Raw genomic sequence first — 19,967 nt, 5'->3', positions numbered from 1 at the left:
GGCGCATGGTGCCGGAAGAAGGACCTTTCGCTGTTCTTTACCTCCGCGCGCTCTGGGGTTGCCTTTGGAAAATGCCTGTCAGAAAAAATGTTAAAGCCCTTTCTAACTCCTCCGTTATTGCCAAAATCAAGACATAAGGAGACTAACTTCTCTTCCTGCTGTTTTTTGTCCACTTCTATTCACGCCCCTCATCTCTTCGTTTAAGTTTCTGCCAAGCAGGTCTTCTCTCTGGGCATACCTCCGTGGGCGCGCGAGGAACGAGTGCGGCAGGGGCTGTGAGTTCCCACGGGGTCCTTGGCCTGGTAGTCAAGGTGACCTGGAGACGGTGGGTTTGCGCTAAGAAATGTCTGACTCCAGGTGAAGGGTGGGCAAGTGTCAGGAGACCGGAGTGAGATGTGCTTGAGGGTTATACTCTGTGCCTTTCCCAGCTATGAGGACGTAAGGTAGTATTTTCCCAAAATGATGTTTGGTGAAGTAGGCTAGTAAATAAGGAATGTGTCAGCCCAGTGGTACACTGCCTTAGGGGACAAACAAATGAGGATGGTGGGAACACGAGTTTAAGAGAGTACTATAAAATGGGCCCACTCTGCTGACCCCTACATGCTTTCTTTGCCAAAAAGCAATTTATCTGCAGCCGTGCCTGGCCTAAGTGATTGGCCTAAGTGAACAGGTTATGTCGCATTCCTCAGCAAACTACCTGTTATCTGTAAGGAAATGCATTTACAAGAGGAACCCAAGTTACTTTGAAGGGAGAGACATTTGTGACCCTTTTCACAGACCAGATTATAGAAGATAAGGATAATTCCTCCAAATTAGGAAGAATCTAATTAGAATTGATGAAGAATCTAATTAGAACCAATTAGAATTCTGCCTGGGCCAAGGTGAGAATTGTTATGCAATGAAGATTTGAAAGTTTGATGTCACTCTGCTGTCAGTCAAAAGTCAAGACCTGGACAGAACTCTGGAAACTTCCCTGCCCACCCCAACCCCCAATAAATTGTAGTGCAGGAGGGGCATATTGTCTCTCTTCACTCTGAGAGGACCCACTCTCTCCCTTGAGAGTGTCCCCTTTCCCTTTTCCTGTCATTTCAATAAACTCATTCTTGTTACTCTGAGCTACATATCTGAAATCTTTCTGACTTGATCACAAGAATTGGGTTTGACAAGAGGGTCTTCGTGCTGCCTCAGTTTCTCAGAAGGCCCCAGCTCTTTAACAATAGGACCTATGGTCTGGGGCTGTAGCTCAGTGGTTGAGTGCTTGCCTCACATACGTGAGGCACTGGTTCAGTCCTCAGCACCACATAAGTAAAAATAAATAAAATACTGTATCCATCTACAACTTAAAAAAAAAAAATTCTTAAAAAAAAAACAAGATCTAGATTCTGCCAGTTACAAAAAATAAATAGTAGGGCTTGAGGGTTGGTTGTAAAGCTTTCTAATGTTCATTAGAGCAGAATGTTTTTTAGCCCCACCCCAACAGCCCTATTGTTCAGCCTGGATTTTTTTCCTAAAACATTTGACATCCCCCTCTTTATTTAACCCTAAGAAGTAGCTACCATTATTCCCATTTTATAGCTAAGCAAATAGAGAAGTAAATCAAATATTCAAAGCAAACCATCTAGTAGGGGCTTAGGTTGTGGCTCAGCGATGGAGTGCTCGCATGTGAGACCCTGGGTTCAATATTCAGCACCACATAAAAACAAGTAAGTGAAATAAAGATATTGTGTCCAACTACAACTAAAAAATAATTAAAAAAATACATCTATTAGGTAACAGCCAAGATGTAAACATCTCTAATTCTCTATCATATCCTGCCTCTCTGCTTAAAGAATCTTGTTAATAAACACAGTATAGATTATTACCTCATTAGTTCAAGGCCTTGACAAGAAAGCTTATCCTCTGTGGTGAAGAGAAATAATCATAGGATGGTATCACAGAAGGGCAGTTTTCTGAGTCCTAAGTATTATTTAATTTATTTCACAGTATTTATCAACTGTCTACACTGTGCCAACTACTATCCTAGGACTTGGGGACACAGCAGTGAACAGCCCTGTGCTCAGAGTTTACATAACAGAGGAAACAACACATAAACATATAATGTCAACTCTTGAGTGCAAAACAAGGTAAAAGGGGAAAGAGTGCTTGTTCCTACACTCCAGTTTTTCTCTTTCCAGTTGTTGTCTCTAATCCTCAGACTCCAAAGCAAAGAAACACATGTGTTTCTCTGCACTTTAGAGAAATAATGAAGTGCCATTTGCTTTTTTTTCTCCAGAAAGTTTCGAAGGACAGCTCTTTTGGTGTTTCGAGAATATGTACACATGGAATAAGAGAGTGACTGCAAAGGAACAAGAGAGTGAGGCAAAAGGAGGCTGCTCAACTCACCAACTGATTTGCTCTTATTTTATTGACTCTTGTTGTTACAAAGGGAGAGCAAGGTGTTAAGGATACACAGAGGAAAGTCATGCATATGGGGGATACATATCACTTTAGATCTCAGGAAGCAGTGAGCATCTGGTAGTCTTTGGGGAAACAGAAAGAGAGGGGAATCCAATAAAGAGAAAGGCCATCTTAAGTGATACAAAACGAGAAGCTGAGAGATGCCATAGCTACCTGGAACATAATAGAGGGGCTAAATTAAGAATTTTTTGCCGGGGGGGAAGGGCCATACTGGGGATTGAACTTAGTGTCTCTATGTTGCCAGGCTACGTCCCCAGCCTTTTAATTCTTTTCTTTTTCTTTTTTTTTTTTTTTTGAGACAGGTCTCAAAAAAAGGTTGGCCCAGAACTCACAATCCTCTTGCTTCAGCTTCCCAAGTAGCTAGGATTACAAGCATATGCCACTGGGCCCAGTTCATTTACTCTTTTCAGAGACCATAAGGTCTCTGGGGAAAGCAAGGTAAGAAGAACAATTCTTCAGAGAATTATTAGGACACAGAATGAAATGAGTAAAATTAAAGAGACACTGGCAGAAGTCAGGAAATAGCAGTATTTAGGTTTTGGTAGGTGAACAGAGGTGGGAATAATGTCATGGGATTGCCATTTATTGAATCATAACTACTACCTGTCAGGAACTATGTTAAGCTCTTTACAGAATGATTCCTAATTGTTGAAGCAATCTCACAAGGTAGGCATTATTATTTCAGTTTTTATAGAGGAGAACATTGAGGATTCCAGATTAAGTAGCCTGTCCCAATTGCATGGTCAACAAGTGGCAGGGTTGAGAAAGGAACTCAGATCTGCCATTTTCTGAAGTCACGGGGCTTTCCATGTTCCTACTTCTCCATGTTCCACCCTTCACATGAAGGAAGGGAATGACTTCGGTACTTACAAGGATCCAGTGAGGATTAAAAAACATAAATTGAAAAAATAAATAAATTCAGGTTTGAGCAGAATATTTACAAGTTTCACAGGAGAATATTGGATTCTGGTTCCCAGATTTTCCAAAGAATGGAGAGGTGATTTTTTTTTTTTTTTTTTTTTTTTTTTTGGCACTAGGAATTGAACCCAAGGCTTATGCATGCTAGGCAAGGGAAGGTGATTTGACTTGGGAGATTTCTTTGAGGAGGAGAACTGGCTGGAGGAGTCAGACCCCATAGTCGATCCTAGGCAGTGATCCGGTAGTTGGGGTGGACCTGGGGCCTGACATCGCAGACCATGCCAAGAAGCTGGGCCAGGACACGCTCCCGGTTTCTCTGCTGGGAGCTCTGCATGCCCTGTACCTGGCGCCTTGTGGCCTGCTCCACTTCAGCTGACAGGTTCCCCTGGGAGCCCATGGCCTGGGGGATGGGAAAAGGGGTGGAGGAGAGAAAGAAAAAAGCAGAAGAGAGAAAGGTCCAGGCATGTGGAGAGGAAGATCCTGAGCAAGCCAAAAAGAAAGGCCTTTTCAAAAACTGTCCCCATCCCACAGAAATAGCCAGATATCAAAGAGATCAACACAATCCCCTGTTCTCTAAGAACAGACATGCAACCTCATCCTAAAACAGAGATTGTAAAGTCCCCACCACCTCACCACCCCTGACCATAAAACTCTGCCCTCACCCTAAATGTTATCATACCCCACACAGATTGTGGAGATTCCCCTGGCCCCCAAGCTGTTCATGTCCTTCAAACTGCCAGACTCTCTTACATATCATCTCAAAGCTTTACCAACACTATGAGCCTTGCCAGAGTCCCTTAAGCCCTCTACCATAGTATTTTCTTGCCTAGTCACTTGTACACACCTCACAACATGCTCCTACCAACTTGCAACTGGGTGGGTGCTGTCCAAACTCCCCCCACCCCACAACTCACCGCCTGCTGCTTGCTCTGGAATTCCTGCTCTCGCTCTCTGCGGTACTGCTCCACTTCCATTTGTGCCTCTTCCTTTGCCTGCTTCAGCCTCCGAGCCTTTCCTGGAGGCAGAAGAAAAGACAGTGGATAGGATGGATCCCCCACCAACTGTGATATTAGGGGTCAATCCCTTCCAGAAAGTTGTTTGGCCTTCTCTCAGCCAAACCAAGTGTTAGATTCTAATACCCACCGATTTCTTCCCTCCTAACCAACATTCAGCACCCAGCTCTCGACCTAAAAGCCTTGAGTTTGCTAATCTCCATCCCTTATTTTCCTTCCAGATTTCTAAGGGAGAGGCGACTCACTCTTTCTGGCATCTGCTACCTTCTCAGCAGCCCGCTTCTCAGCTTGCAGGAGCTGCTGGATACCCTGGGACTGACTGGCCATTTCCGTCCTTAGAGCTGATGCTGTTTCGTAGGGGACCAAGGTATCAGATGGCTTCCCCCACCCCCAATGCCTACTGCTACTCCTCCTCCAGCTCGTTGCTGCAGTCCTCCACTACCCCTGGGTCTTAGTGCTCCCCTTTTCACTCAGTCTCCTGCATTGGTTGTCTCCCCCAATCTGATCCTCCCACTGATGATGGTCCTCCTCTCCTACCTCTCTCTCAGGCAGTACCCAAAAGGACCGCTTGGGAGCAGCAGAGACCAGGTCCAAACCTGCCGGTTAACTTCTCTACAGGTGTAGGATCTTTCCAGTCACCAAAGTCTAGGGATGGGAATAGAGACTGAGAAGGGAGGAATATTTGGGAGTATTTGGGTGGGAGGAGGAGAACTTGATCAGTGGTCTCAGAGGAGGCTCAGAGGGAATGAAAATGAGGTGAGAAGGTAAGGATGTTATCATGCGACGCGTGCTGGAAAAGAGATGTACTGGACTTCTCTTTTCTCTCCCCTCTATCTCCATCTTTTCCTACATGTTTCTAAAGTCCAAATTTCTGTAATGATCTCTCTTATCTCATTTGCCCTGTGCTACAGCTACAGTTGTCTTTTTATGTCTTATCGTGTCCGTTTTTCTCTACTGATCTATCCCTGTTCTCGGTTTAACTGTGGTTTTGGTTTTGCATTTTCACTATGATTTTTATCTTATCTTTACCTCCCCTCTTTTCTTTATCTTTTTATCTTTCCATCCATCACCTAACCATGCCCTTTCTCCTCCCAGTTGAGTGAGGACAGGGGTAAACCTCCAAATAGCCCTCCTTTTTTACCCCGCCTTTGCCTCGGCTTCTCATCCTATCTTCCGGTTTATGGAGGAACCTTTGTCTTAAGTTCCCAGTTCTCTCCGGAGGCATAACCGAGTAACTACCGGTTCGGGGCAGAACGACTTCCGACAATACGCCTTACAGTTCATTTCCACCCTAAACCTTCGTCTGTGCTTGCGCCATTTCCGCCAGCCTGGAGTGTCTCCGCCCTTCCCGCCTCCCTTCTCGGAGCGTCTTAAACACAGGCCTTGGGCCTACAGCTCTGGGGGTACTTGAGGGGCGGGGGGGGGCTGGTCTGATGAATAACCCCTCCCCCCAGGTCCCAGAGGAAGAAGCCTCTACATCTGTCTGCCGGGTACATTATATTCAATTTCTAGATCATTATTGGAAATTGTGACTTTTAAATTCAAGTTTCTCCTGATAAAATTTCCACCATCAGGCCCTATTCGTTTTTTTCAAAGTCAATTATAAACAAATTTTAAATTTACCTGGGCTTTTGAACCTTAAAGCAATTATGCATCTTTTTCTCAAATTTTACGTTAAAAAATTAAATCTGTGACCCTAACCCCACTCAAAAATTTTTTTCGAACCTATAATCTGGTAAAGGATAAGAGTACAATAGGCCTCATTTTTTACTGCAGTTGTGAAAAGAAACAGGGAACTAAAAGGGAATGTCTGAGATGGAGGGGGAGGGACCAGCCAAGGCTGGAGTCCTGACTGCTGCCTTTCTTCCCTTCTTTCTCAGCCCAAGAGTTCCATGGCCTCCACTTCCCGCCGTCAACGCAGAGAGCGTCGCTTCCGTCGTTACTTGTCTGCAGGACGGCTGGTCCGGGCCCAGGCCCTTCTCCAGCGACACCCAGGCCTTGATGTGGATGCTGGGCAGCCCCCACCACTGCATCGGGCCTGTGCCCGCCATGATGCTCCTGCCTTGTGCCTGCTGCTTCGCCTTGGGGCTGACCCTGCCCACCAGGACCGCCATGGGGACACGGCGCTGCACGCTGCTGCCCGCCAGGGCCCCGATGGTGAGTCAGCCTCGTGGGGAACAAGGTCATGAGTGATGGTCATCAGAAGTGAAGGCCAACTAGTAGCTGGGAAACAAGCTAGTTATTTGGTCAGTTGAACCTAGGGAGGCAATTGACAAGGTTGGCGTGTGGCCATGGTTTGTGCCTTTACATTACTGAAATACCATTGTCTAAAGAGCCTGACATTCCCAAAACAGCAACTACTCTTCCAATTTCACATCTTTGCAGTTTAGTAGCTACTTTGTTTCTTGACTGGTTGTGTTTAGCACAAAAATAGAATAGAAGGTAGGCTTTGAAGTTGGATTGCCTGAGTTCAAATCCCAGCTGCACACTTAATAGCTGTGTATTCAGTTATTAAATTGTCCTGAGGCTTAGTTTGCCAATGAGCAGAATTAAAATAACAACCTTTACTGTGTACCCTATATTTCTCATAAAGTAACTGATTTAATCCTCACAATAACTCTACAAGGTAATAAGTATGGATATTTTACCCCACTTTCCTGATGAGGAAACTAGGCACAGAGAAGTTAAATCATTTTCCAGACTTATACAGCTATTCATTTGTAGAACAGGGATTATAATCCAAGCAACCTAATTATGTAGTGTCTTGTGTTATACATTATGGAATTATATAGTGATTGCGCCCACATTCATATTCAGGCTGTGACGTATATTTTGAGAATCAATCAACATAATGCATAATTAGAATGCCTGGTACTTGATAAGCACTTGGTAGATGCTGGTAGTGGTTGTTCCTATTGTTATCAACAAGTACGTACTCCCTTACACACAATTCTGAACCTCAGAAACACTCTGGGAACAAGTTTTTATCAGTTTGCCACCAAAACTCATTTGGTGACAAAAACCTAATCCGAACTAAAGTGAGGCTATCTCTGATTTTTTTTATCCCACTGATGTCAATATTCAGAGATTTCATATCAGAAACATTGATGTGTTTGGTTACTAGGGCTGCCCAGACTCCCCTGGGATACCTAATCTACAGTATATGTATTTTGAGATCAGTTCTATCAAATCTCAAAACATCTGAGTTTTGAAAAACCTTTGATCCTGAGATACAGACATGGAACCTGTTTATATTGCAGTTGCAGTGGTAACAGCTCTGTAGCAATATAGCTTACCAAAATCAAAGGTGAAACCCCTTTCTACATCTAGAGATTTCCTTCTAGAGTAAGAGGAAAGCCTCTATGTTCAGATGAACAATGCTAATTTAATTTGATTTGCTATTTTTCCATCCTTGGGTTTCCAGGTATGTACAGGAACCCCTTCTTCTCCCATACGGTCTTAAATCCCCTTTAATTCTGCTTAACATAAGTTGCTTTCACTCCCATAACTTGGTATCCTCTCAGTATATCAAGTGAGATAGCTGGTATATTTTAATTTTTTATTTTATTTTATTTTTGGTACCGGGGATTGAACAGGGGCACTTTGCCACTGATCTATATCCCCAGCTTTTATTTTGAAACAATCTTACTGTAATTGTCCAGGCTGGCCTTGAACTCATGATTCTCCTGCCTCAGCCTCCCAAGTAGCTAGGATTATAGGCATGTGCTTCTGAACCGACTTGGTTGTTATGTTTTGTTTTGTTTTTTGTTTTTGTTTTGTTCATTTGTTTTTAACTTAAAAACAAAGAGGGGAGGCTTACCAAGTACAGATATCTAACTGGCTGGCTGATATTGTAACAGGCAGGGCTTTGGAAGGCAACAAAGCAGGCTACCACAAGGCAGAGCTGCTTCCAGATAGATCTCAGCTCTACGGAGGACAGAGACGTGCAACATAACCTCTGAGCCTAATTTGCCTCTCTAAAATGGGAATTGTGATGAGTAAGTGAGCCAAACATTTGGTGCAGTTTTGACACCCCCTAAATGATATGTATGTTATTTTTATATAATTCGTTAAGGCTTTTTCAGTAATAAAAATGTCTGTAATGATGTGGTAGACATTTCCTTCATTATACTGAATTCTAAGAAGCATGTAAGATTGATATTATACAATTTACAGATGAGGAAAGGGGGGCCCAGAGGTTAGGAACTAGCCTGAAATCTCATAGCTGTGAGGTGATTGGATTCTAAAGGGGGACAACCGCTTTCACTCCCATAACTTGGTATCCTCTCAGGATTTATTTCCCCCAGTCCCTTGCCAGCTCTGCCACGAGGTGGCCTTCTAATACCTGTGTTAGAAGGCCCTTCTCATTCAGCCAACTATTTTAGAAACCACCTGCCTTAGTAAAATGAAAGGATCTTCTTTGAACAGATTAAATGGCCCATAATCCCCTGCCAGGATTTTTTTCCCCTAATTCCCATGTTAAGTCTGAGGGATGCTCGAGTTCATGCTGGAACAGCTGGCTGAGTTATACCCAGTAAGATGCAAGTGAAGGGCTCCTACCTTTTAGGCTTTGGATGACTTCTTTTAGAACCCATCACTTAATGGGAAAGTGGTATTAGCTGCCAGATTACCCCCTAAGTAAACACACCTTAATGAAACAATAACCATCCTTTACATAGAACAAGAATTAGTGAACACTGAGAAGCAGGGGGTCATTTTCTCAGTCTTTTACAAAACGAATAAAACTCAAAGCCAGTCTGTTTCTTCTTTTTTAAATATAACATTCACTGCACTTCTGCTCTGTGCTAACATAGTACCATACATTCAACATCAATTACTCACTTTGATCTGTGCAGTAGAAACAAGCTTTGACCCCATTTTACAATGACTAAGCATCCGGTTTATGTTCTACTTGCCTTTCTAGCCTTACCTCTTGCTGCCTAGCCACAGACCCATGACTCCAGCTATGTGGCTCTCTGCCTTCAATGACCCTAAACACATCTTTCACAAATCTGTTTGTCTCTTAAATGTTGCTTTCCTAATTTCCACTTTGCTAAGCGTTATCCTCCCTTACCAGCTCAAGCCCAACCTCCTTCTTGAAGCCCTCTCTGACTACCTCACCGACTTTTACCTTTTCCTCCTCTGGGCCTCAGTTAATCTTCAATCAGTATAAAATTTTGATACTACTTTTTTGTCTTTTTAAATAGGCTGGTCTTGAGCTTCTGGGCTTAAATGATCCTCCCACCTTCGTCTCCCAAAAAGTTGGGATAATAAGCATACACTACTCTGCCCATCTGTGATACTTGCATTTTTAGAAATTATGTTCAGGGCTAGGGTGTGGCTCATTGATAGTATGTGCAAGAACCTTGTTTTGATCCGCAGCACCACAAAAAAGAAAAACATTGCATTCTTTTTACCAGTTAGTATGTCTGTACCTGTAAGGTAGAAATCATGCCTTTTTATGGATAAGGAAGGAGCAAGTGCCTCCATCACTAAGACAAAGTAAATTTTTTATTCCACAAAAGTTTTTCATTTTTTTTTTCTAGTATGGATGTACAACATATTAATTAATGAACACTGGGAAACATTGATCTATACTGATAAATTGATGATAAAGGTGGCATTTCAAATGCTAGAAGAATATAAAATGTTTAATAAATGATGTTGAAACATTTGGCTTATCTAGAGGAAAAAAGAGTCCTACCTCACACCTAACTTGAAATTCCAGAGCTAAGCATGTGGTGATCCTCTACAGTACTAGCTACTTGGAGGATCATTTGAGCCCAAGAATTTGGGGCCAGCCTAGACAGTATAGTGAGACTTTGTTTCTTATAAAAGTAAATTCTAGGGCTGCAGTTGTAGCTCAGTGGTAGAGTGCTTGCCTAGCATGTGTGAGGCACTTGGTTCAATTGTCAGCACTACATATAAATAAATAAAATAAAGGTCTATTGGGCTGGGGCTATAGCTCAGAGGTAGAGTGCTTGCCTAGCATGCGTGAGACACTAGGTTCCATCCTCAGCACCACATAAAAATAAATAAGTGAAATAAAGGTATTGTGTCCAACTACAACTAAAAAATAAATATAAAAATATAAATAAAGAAAGGCATTCTGCCCATCTACAACTACAAAAAAAATTTTTTTTAAACTTGGGGTTGGGTCTGGGGTTGTGGCTCAGTGGCAAAGCTCTCGCCTAGCACATGTGAGGCCCTGGGTTTGATCCTCAGCATCACACATAAATAAATAAAATAAAGGTATTGTGTCCAACTACAACTAAAAGATAAAAATATTTAAAAAAAAAACAACTTGAGGCTGGGGTTGTGGCTCAGCAGTAGAGTACTCTCCTCGCATTTGCAAAATCCTGGCAGCACCACATATAAATAAATAAGTGAAATAAAGCTATCGTGTCCAACTACTACTAAAAAATAATAAATAAATTTTTAAAAAACTTTTTAAAAACTTAAAAACTGTCAACAACTAAAGTGTGTGTGTGTGTGTGTGTATGTAAATTTAAAAATAAATAATTAGATTCTGTAACCCCTTCCCATAAATAAAACTTAGAAGGCAGTATCAAAGAAAGTCAGCTTTATCTGTGATAGTTTTATTTCTTTAAAAATAAAATGATGATGTAGCAGGCATAGTAATGCAGGCCTGTAATCCCAGTGACTTGGGAGGCTAAGGCAGGAGGATTGCAAGTTTGAGGCCAGCCTCAGCAATAAGGCAAGACCCTGTTTGAAAATAAAAAATTAAAATTGGGGGGCTGGGATTGTGGCTCAGTGGTAGAGTACTTGCCTACCTAGCATGTGTGAGGCAATGAATTCCACTTTTATGTATAACTATAACGCACCAATTAAAAATAAATTTTAAGGAAAGATGATAACATTTTTGGCAAAGGAAAACAGGCTTATTTATGTATTCTTGGCACAAACAAATATTGAAAACAATTTAGAAGAATTGCATATATGCCTTTTTTCCTTTTCTTTTTGGTTTTGCACATTTTTTTTGACTGACTCAGAAATTCCACTTCTGAAAATCTATCCCACGCAAATACTGTCACAAGTCCCCAGAGATATATGTATAAAAACAATAGTTTTGAAAACAAAGTCTGTCAGGGGTGAGGAGATTTGTACACACAATGGAACACTAACTACACAGTCATCAAAAAGAATGAAGTGGATTTTGTATTTCTGTGGAAAAATATGAATGAGATATTAAATGAAAAAAAAAGTTGTCAAATAATATGTATAGTGTGGCTCACATATCTTTGAGTAAATTTATCATATGTATGCATTAATGTACACCAGGACAGGACTGGAAACTGTTAATAGCTATAATTTAGCAATAAACTATTAGTAGCTCTTATTTATTCCTTCTTTAAAAAGTAAAGAAGTCTTCTATTTAGTCTAGCCCTTTCACATTAAAATATCAATTAAATAAAATTGGAAGGAAACCCAGTAGTCTTACTATTCAGAGATGAGAATTTTTACTTTTTTTCCGTCTGTTTTCTTCAATTATATGATTTTTGTCTCTTTTTTTTTCTTTCTTTTTTTAAATTGTTTGTTTAGAGATGGGTTCTCACTATGTCACCCAAGCTGGTCTTTCTGGGCTTAAAAGATCCTTCTTAGTTCCAGCCTCCTGAGTAGCTGGGACTATAGGCATACACCCAACTTGATGGGTCTCTCCCTCCCCCCCCCCTTTCTCTCTCTCTCTCTCTCTCTCTCTCTCTCTCTCTCTCTCTCTCTCTCGTGTGTGTGTGTGTGTGTGTGTGTGTGTGTGTGTCTCTATTTTTAACAGTTATCAGATCCCATAAGCAGTTTTGTAGCCAGCTCTTTTCACAAACAAACATCATTTATAGTGATTGTAGGATATTCTGTAGCACATTTTACTGATCATGTTTTTCTAATTGGAAGCCTTACTCCTTAAAAATCTATGAATTAGCCAGGTATAGTGACGCATTCCTGTAATTCCAGCTGCTAAAGAGGCTGAGGCAGGAGGATCGTGAGTTCAAAGCCAGCCTCAGCAACAGCATGGCACTAAGCAACTCAGTAGACCCTGTCTCTAAATAAAATACAAAATAGGGCCAGGGATGTGTCTCAGTGGTTGAATGCCCCTGAGTTCAATCCCTGGTACCATTAAAAAAAAAAGAAGAAGAAGAAAAAAGAAAAATCTATGAATTAAAAAAAAAAAATGTGCAAGTCTAAGGAACACACATACACACCCCTGCAGTGAGCCCTGGTGGGAATAAGCAGTTGAGAGACAGGACCAAGTACTTGCTGGGTGGGAAGTCAAGAGGGCTTGTGACAGGTCACAGCAGCAATACTAAGGAGAAGTGCCCATTCCCCTCGCCCTGATATAGTTTGAGTAGTTTGGGGGCCTTAGCTAACCAAAGATGGACCCATTTGTTTCCTTGCCTTTCTGGTAGTGACACGTCAATCCTTTCCCTGTGCCATCCTTCTGCCAGGGAAGCAGTTCTTTCTAGCACCACCAAATAAAGATGTAAGGCCTGCTGACCCATTTCTCCTACCCTAGGAAAAAGTAGGTTCACAGGAAGGGAGGCTGCCTCACTTACCTCCCTTTGTCCTCTGAGCGAAAGAGGTGTTTGGTGGCCACAGAAGATGAGCTTGTCCCAGAATAGGGTGCCTGGGTTGGAGTGAAACAAGCAGCACTGCACTCTACTTGCCCTGGAACATACGTAGTGAGGTCAAGGTTCAGGGAAAGGGATGCTTGGGAATGTCAGTCCCTGTTCTACTTCCTACCAGCTCCTGAGAGAGGCTCTGTGTCTTAGGCCCCTTACACTGCCTTAGGTGAGTAGTCATTTGGAAAGAGCTTGTTTTTTCCAGTTGAACCCAGGGCTTTACACATGTTTGGCAAGCACTGTACTACCACTGAGTTACATCTCCAGCTTTTTTATTTTTATTTTGAGATAAGATCTTGCTAAGTTGCCCAGACTGGCCTCAAACTTGTGCTTCTCCTGCCTTAGCCTCTTGAGTGGCTAGGATTACAGGTATGTGCCATCTGCCTGGCTCCTGAACACATTTATGTGGATCAACTCATTGCTGGCCTTTGCTTCATTTCTGTTGTCTCTTGGGGAAGGCTAGCTGAGAGAAATTACCCTGAAAACATGTATTTTATTCAATATATTAAAAAGTGATATGAGGGACTGGGGATGTTGCTCAGTAGTAGAGTGCTTACCTAGCATATGAGAGGCCCTGGGTTCAATCCCCACAACTGCAAAATAAATAAATAAATAAACTTGCTTTAATAATAAAAAAGTGATGTGAAATATAGTTATGTATTTATAGTGGTACAGAATAGGGCTTTCAGATATTTTGCCAGTCTGATCTATAATTTGGGGGTGAGAAACACAACAGGGGATATGTAGTGACAGCATTTTCAAGCCAAAAGTAAAAATACAGTGAAAGGACTTTGATGTAACCCTAACTAGAGACAGATCCCAAAAATGTCATTTGATGGGCTAGGGCTGTAGCTCAGTGTAGAGCACTTGCCTAGCATGCCTGAGGCACTGGGTTCGATCCTCAGTACCACATAAAAATAAACAAAATAAAGGCATTCTGTCCATCTACAACTACAAAAAAAAAAAAAATTTTTTTTTAAATGTCATTTGACACAGTAGAACTCTGAGCCCACCAAAATAGTTTGTGGGAACCCAGGTCAGAGCATTTTAAACTATCAGTCTTAGAGTGAGTGCCTGTAAACTAACAGTGAATATTTGTTAGGGATGTTTTCTTCCTAATATTCAAGAGGCATCCAGATGGGCCATCCTTTCTGTTGTGCTAAACCAAGGAAGTATGAGTAACTAGCATAATTCCAAGATTGAGGTCCTGCTGAGGTTTGGAGTCCCTGCTAATTTCTGCTGTTTTTTCCCCACCCATAGCTTACACAGACTTCTTCCTACCACTGCTGAGTCGCTGTCCCTCTGCCATGGGAATAAAGAATAAGGATGGGGAGACTCCTGGGCAAATTCTGGGTTGGGGCCCCCCATGGGATTCTGCTGAAGAGGAGGAAGAAGATGAGGCTTCCAAAGAGCGGGAATGGAGGCAGAAGCTGCAAGGCGAGCTGGAGGATGAGTGGCAGGAGGTCATTGGGAGGTTTGAAGGTGAGGAATTTATCGCCTTTCACAGTTACTCTTCCCCCATCGGTCATTTTTTCAGTCCCCCTGCATGAACACTTCACCCTGGGTTCCTCTGCCTTCCCCCCGCCCCCACCATACTTCCTTGCCTCTCCTGCCCCATCATCTTCTCACAGCCTTTCTTCAACTATCCCATCTCCCTTCCCAACCAGATGATGCTTCCCGTGAGACCCAGGAACCCGAGTCCTTCTCAGCCTGGTCAGATCGCCTGGCCCGGGAACATGCCCAGAAGCGCCAACAGCAGCATCGGGAAGCAGAGGGATCCTGCCGACCCCCAAGAGCTGAGACTTCCAGTCACAGCTGGCGACAACAGGAGGAAGAACAGCGTCTCTTCAGAGAGCGAGCCCGAGCCAAGGAAGAAGAACTGCGTGAGAGCCGAGCCAGGAGGGCCCAGGAGGCTCAAGGGGACCAAGGGCCTGAGCCAACCAGGGCTGGGCCCAGGGCAGAGCAGCCCAGAGGGGTGGGAAGGGGCAGCCTCTGGCGCTTTGGCGATGTGCCCTGGCCCTGCCCTGGGGGAGGGGACCCGGAGGCCATGGCTGCAGCTCTGGTGGCCAGGGGCCCCCCATTGGAGGAACAGGGAGCTCTAAGAAGGTACTTGAGGGTTCAGCAGGTTCGCTGGCACCCTGACCGATTCCTGCAGCGATTCCGGAGCCAGATTGAGACCTGGGAGCTGGGTCGTGTAATGGGAGCTGTGACAGCCCTTTCTCAGGCCCTCAATCGCCATGCAGAAGCCCTCAAGTAACTCTAGTGAAAGAACAAGAAACTGTGGGGATGCAGGCTCAGGGGTGGGCAGGAGGAAGGGTAAGGTCAGGGATGGGGACGCAAAAGGAAGAGGCACATGCCACGTGGAGAGGATATGGGTGGGAGCGAAACTTGTAACTAGCGGGGGTGGTGGCAAATGGGCCTCTACCGCTGCTCTTGACTCTGCCATTTCCTAATAAGACCTGGTTCCACGTCTCACTCCCAGAGTCTCCTCTGCCTTTTTCCATCAGTATGGTTTTCATCACCCATGACATCTCCTTTCCCACCCGCCAGCCGAAACCCACAGCTCCTACACAACTGCAACAAACACGCACGCACTGATATGTGCCATCAACTGGAGACCAGAAGCCCTCTGCTTGCCTACTCTCGAGGTCAGCCCTCAGAAAGCCTAGTTTACCCCAGCCTCATCACTCTGCTCCCTACACTGGGGTTCTGTCCACTCTGCATTCTGTGGCTGGAGAAACAGATGTGAACATAGGCCAAAAAAGGGAACAAAACCAGTTTCCCTCCACCACCACCACCCCCAGCTAACCAAGCAGAACCACATCCTTCTCCCCACTTGACACCCCCTCCACCTAACACAGGGCTTTCCCTTTGCTGAGTCACTGAAAGAGCGAGTAGGGGGCAGCTAGGGCTGGGGACCATGAGGAGACCGAAGGTAGAAGAGAGAAGCAGGATGGATGGAGGAAAAGCCCTGTGGGGGAGGGAATTTCGGTTGCTAAAATTAGATGCGGCGGAAGGAGGCGGAAAGAGCCAAATTATGTAACCTGGGTTGTCTGTTCTTGGGCAACCAGAGATCCACCCCTATGGCTAGATGGGCTATTGAGCTCCCAGCTAGCTTTGCCCTCAAGCCTCTTAGTCCCGTCCCTCCTGTGGAGCCCTCTTCCATCCAACTTCTGCCCCATCCCAAACCCAGTCTTATCTCTGGGCAGCCCAGGCTTGGTCTGTCACATAAACATCTCTTTTTGCAAAAATTCATAGTTGAGGTTCTGAGGAATGGAGGAAGAGGACTCAGGATTCCCACGAAGAGAGGGGGCTCCATCTCTCCCACTGTTCGAACTTGGCTCCTACTCCAACTTCCTGGAAATAAGGAAGTGTAGGCCTAACCCAACTGCCGTCGCCTAGAACACAACTGGGAACTTGAAGAAAGAAAGGGCAGGACTGAAAGGAAAAAGTACAGATGTGCACTGGTATGTGCATGTCCACATGAAAATCTTTCCAGTCAAAAACTTAATCGTCAGGACTCAAGCCCAAGCCCAGGTCTACACAAGAGATCCTAGGAATGCAAGTGGAGAGTGGTAAAGGATAGGGAGAGGAAGACACTGGGGACATGGGATGGGCCTGAGACCCTGGAGAAGATAGAAAACCTGAAGTTAGCAAGAGGCTTTAGAGAGCCTTGGGGCTTTAGAGAACCAGGCCAATGTCCTGGGACAGGAGGGGAAGAGGCTGGTGAGAAAGATGCTGTGAGAGGAAGCTGCTGTGATTCAGAGAAGAGACTTCGAACTGTGAGCAACCCAGGCGTCCGGTTCCTCTCACAGACCGGAGATTTCGGAAGTGGCATGCAAAGAGCCCAGGTTTGTAGTTGGGGGGAGTTGGGGTTAGGGTCCCTGAGCTGGCAATTGAGAGAGAACTTTGGTGTCCACATTTGTTTTTCTATTCAGATATCTCTAGTTTTTAAGTACATCATCATCTTCTCTGAAAGAGTTATATAAAACCAAAGCAAGATGACCCCTGACACATGGATCCCCAGACCTCCCTCTTTTCAGCATCCCTCCCTGGTGTCTGGCCCCCAGCCCTGATGGGGGTTCCCCTGAGATGAGGGCTGTTCACTTTCTCTGACCACATGATTTCCGTTTCTATGTCTCTTGTTTCCTAGGCTGATAAAAATACTGAGCCCTAGAGGCCCTGGCTTCCTCTGACCCCCTGGTGCCAGGTAGCAGGCATCCTGTCCACCACTGTGGGGGCTGGGAGGGGCCACAGGGATCCCCCAGGGGTGACTCAGTGCCTACTGAGAAACACTGGGGAGTTGCAAGATTGTGTATCCCTGCTCTCAAGCTGGAACTAGGAGTTAGTATTAGTGGAAGACGCATTAGGTTTCAGTTTGAGAAATGGGGTTAAGAATGAGACTAGTGAGATTCAAGAGGGTCGGTCTGTGGATTGGGGTGAGGATATGTTTGGGTTATGTTAGGAAAAGGATATGGAAAGTATTCTGTTCAGTGCAGATCAGCTGAGCATGATGTATCCCAAAGAAATACAAACTCTACTTCAAGTTTGAAGTCCCACAGGGGGACAGACCCATATTAATTGACTGGTTGAAGGCAGGCCAAGTAAACTTTACAGTAGGGCACATTGGATATAGAAAAGGGAAACAGGATGGAGAGCACATCTGAGTAGGCCCCAGAGAACAGATGGGGTTTCAGTGGGTGAAGAGCTATGGAAAGGCTTCAGAGGCAAACAAAGTAGCTTGACCAGAGACTGGGAAGTCAGAAAGCCTGGTATGTGCAGGACAAGATGAGTGTCCTGAGGTAGAGCAGCATATGAGGAAGCACGTGGTGAAGAAAGGGCCACAGAAGGCCAAGGTTAGGAATTTGGGCTTTATGAGAACTGCTGTGAAGAGGGGGATCAGGACAGCGCTGTGGAAGTGCACACAGTAGTAAAAAGAAAATCACTGTCTTTTTGAATACTGGCAAGGTGTTAACCAGCCCTTTTCCTACCATCAGTAATCTTGTTGGGGGCTCGGATCACAATACTCCAAAGAATGATGCTTTGGCATGCTGAATAAGTGCTTCGAACTGAAGGGAACAGGCTTCAGAAGCCAGGCTCTCTGCCTTTCTCTTGTCCTGTCGTACTGCTAAAGTGAGTCATAAAAACCAGACTCCTCTCCTTTAAGATGGGTCATAGAAACTAGAATCCTTCCACAAAGCCAGCTGTAAAAACTTAGAAATATTATTCAAGCCTACACACACACACACACACACACACACACACACACACACCCTTTCTGTGTAAGAGCCGGCCATAAGAAATCCTGTGGCAGTGAATCATGAGACCCTCATTCCAGAGGGCTCCTGCCCCAAACCCAAGAACAGGAATACCACACGGGCCAACAAGAAGCTGAACAGGCCTGCTGAGTTTTCCTGCTCTGTGTCCATCAGGTCATACCCTTTATTACCCAGTCACATTTCTACATCACTCTTCATTTTTCTTCATCAACTCCAAGCATAAAAATGGACAGTTTTTCCTGATATTTACATCTTCATTTCTGAAGTCACTGGTGTCATGTAAAATTTTGATTAAATAAATTTGTTATGCTTTTCCCTTGTTAACCTGTCCTTTTTTTTTTTTCCTGTCTTATATGAGTGTGGGTGATGCCCCTTAAGAAGGGTAAGAAAAGGGATCAAACATACCTTCCTGCCCCTGCACCACCAACATCTGTCCAAAGGCAGATGATGGAATCCATTATGCAGATGAAAAAAAATAAGGCCAATAAGTAATTTCGAAACCTGTCCAAAGCTACACAACTAAAAAGTGGTGGAATTAGCATTAAGCTCATCTGACTCCAAAACTTGTGTTCTTTCTCTTTTAAGTCCAAATAACATTAAAAGATGGAACAGGTTTTTTAAATGTTGAGGGAATATTAAGACATGACAACTGGCTAGGCACATAGTAGCACATGCATATGATCCCAGCAATTCTGGAGGCTGAGGCAGGAAGTTCACAAGTTCCAGTCCAGCCTGAACAACTTAGTGATACCCAGTCTCAAAAAATAGAAAGGACTTGGAATGTAGCTCAATGGTAGAATGCTCCTGGGTTTTAGAATAAATAAATAAATAAATAAAGGACATGAAAGCTGATTGGTGGTGAGAATGGGGAAAGAAGTCCTAGATATCTTACTCTAAATTTTGAGCCAGAGGGATTGAAAAGATAATGATGGCCTAAATCAAAAAGCAAGAGCATGGCTGGGTGTAATTTCAGACAATCAATACATTTTTATTAAGCACCTATTAGGAGTAAACTGCTAGACAATGCGTATAAAGGAAAAAATCACTGTCAAAGAACTTGCAGTCTAGCCAGGCCCAATGGTACACTACTGTAATACCAGCTACTTGAGAGGCTGAGGGAGGAGGATGGTAAATTCAAGGCCAGCCTGGGCAACTTGGCAAGACCCTGTCCAAAAAAAGAAAAAAGAAAAGAACTTGTGCTCAAGGGAGACAAACAATACACAAGTAACAACTTGGAGTGCCAGCTGGGCATAGTGGCACATGCCTATAACCCAGCGACTCAAGGCTGAGGCAGGAGGATCAAAAGTTCAAGGCCAGCCTTTGCAACTTCTTTACCCCATCTAAAGATTTAAGAAAGGAAGGATGGGGGGTGTTTGCTGGGGATATGGCTCCATGGTTAAGCGCCCTGGTTTTAATTTCTCATTACCAAAAATAATACTAATAATAACAAAATAATAGAGATGCATCTGCTTAGAGTAGTAAAGTAAGTGCCCAAAGAATTCCTACTGAGTTTGAGATGGTCAGCATGACACTCAGGTGGAAGTTTCCAGCAAGCAGGTCTAGCGCTCAAAAATTTGGGCTAGAGGGATAGGTTTGGGCATCATTCTCTTCCAGTAGAGGTTGAACCTTTAAAAACAGGATCCTCAGGAGAGAGGGTGCAGTGGCCA

General features: G+C 44.0%; 2 protein-coding genes across 11 annotated transcripts; one reads left to right on the top strand and one right to left on the bottom strand.

Moving 5' to 3' along the window:
* The first annotated feature begins 14 nt into the window (after positions 1 to 14).
* Positions 15 to 18,624, top strand: Nfkbil1 (NFKB inhibitor like 1). 9 transcript variants are annotated; one of them, XM_077109693.1, is made up of 7 exons: positions 15 to 325; positions 1,984 to 2,123; positions 2,760 to 2,895; positions 4,610 to 4,755; positions 6,269 to 6,545; positions 14,282 to 14,503; positions 14,689 to 18,624. In XM_077109693.1, the coding sequence occupies exons 5-7, from the start codon at positions 6,281 to 6,283 to the stop codon at positions 15,276 to 15,278; spliced, it is 1,077 nt and encodes a 358-aa protein (XP_076965808.1). In that variant the 5' UTR covers positions 15 to 325; positions 1,984 to 2,123; positions 2,760 to 2,895; positions 4,610 to 4,755; positions 6,269 to 6,280; the 3' UTR covers positions 15,279 to 18,624. The 9 variants fall into 9 exon arrangements, with proteins under 9 accessions (XP_076965808.1, XP_076965805.1, XP_076965806.1 ...); XM_077109690.1 differs by having other exon boundaries at positions 2,273 to 2,895; XM_077109691.1 differs by having other exon boundaries at positions 1,984 to 2,353.
* Atp6v1g2 (ATPase H+ transporting V1 subunit G2) lies at positions 3,602 to 4,739 on the bottom strand. 2 transcript variants are annotated; one of them, XM_076858974.1, is made up of 3 exons: positions 4,634 to 4,739; positions 4,290 to 4,390; positions 3,602 to 3,775 (listed from the first exon to the last, which is right to left on the bottom strand). In XM_076858974.1, exons 1-3 carry the CDS (start codon positions 4,713 to 4,715, stop codon positions 3,602 to 3,604), a joined length of 357 nt encoding a protein of 118 aa, XP_076715089.1. In that variant the 5' UTR covers positions 4,716 to 4,739. The 2 variants fall into 2 exon arrangements, with proteins under 2 accessions (XP_076715089.1, XP_076715090.1); XM_076858975.1 differs by having other exon boundaries at positions 3,602 to 3,733; positions 4,368 to 4,390.
* Positions 18,625 to 19,967: the final 1,343 nt, after the last annotated feature.

Source organism: Callospermophilus lateralis, chromosome 6 (assembly GCF_048772815.1).
Source record: "Callospermophilus lateralis isolate mCalLat2 chromosome 6, mCalLat2.hap1, whole genome shotgun sequence".
Lineage (NCBI taxonomy): Eukaryota > Metazoa > Chordata > Mammalia > Rodentia > Sciuridae > Callospermophilus > Callospermophilus lateralis.
The sequence above is the reverse complement of the archived record's forward strand: the minus strand, read 5'-3'. Positions and strand labels throughout refer to the sequence as shown.

What these genes read in the sequence shown, in the direction of transcription:
- Atp6v1g2 (XM_076858974.1), bottom strand. Translation starts at nt 4,715, where the DNA reads ATGGCCAGTCAGTCCCAGGGTATCCAGCAGCTCCTGCAAGCTGAGAAG. An exon ending in GGTAGCAGATGCCAGAAAGA is followed by an intron (nt 4,391 to 4,633) that starts GTGAGTCGCCTC and finishes TTCTGCCTCCAG; the next exon opens with GAAAGGCTCGGAGGCTGAAG. An exon ending in TCCAGAGCAAGCAGCAGGCG is followed by an intron (nt 3,776 to 4,289) that starts GTGAGTTGTGGG and finishes CCCATCCCCCAG; the next exon opens with GCCATGGGCTCCCAGGGGAA.
- Nfkbil1 (XM_076858972.1), top strand. Translation starts at nt 5,822, where the DNA reads ATGAATAACCCCTCCCCCCAGGTCCCAGAGGAAGAAGCCTCTACATCT. An exon ending in CCTCTACATCTGTCTGCCGG is followed by an intron (nt 5,879 to 6,268) that starts GTACATTATATT and finishes CTTCTTTCTCAG; the next exon opens with CCCAAGAGTTCCATGGCCTC. An exon ending in GGTCATTGGGAGGTTTGAAG is followed by an intron (nt 14,504 to 14,688) that starts GTGAGGAATTTA and finishes CTTCCCAACCAG; the next exon opens with ATGATGCTTCCCGTGAGACC.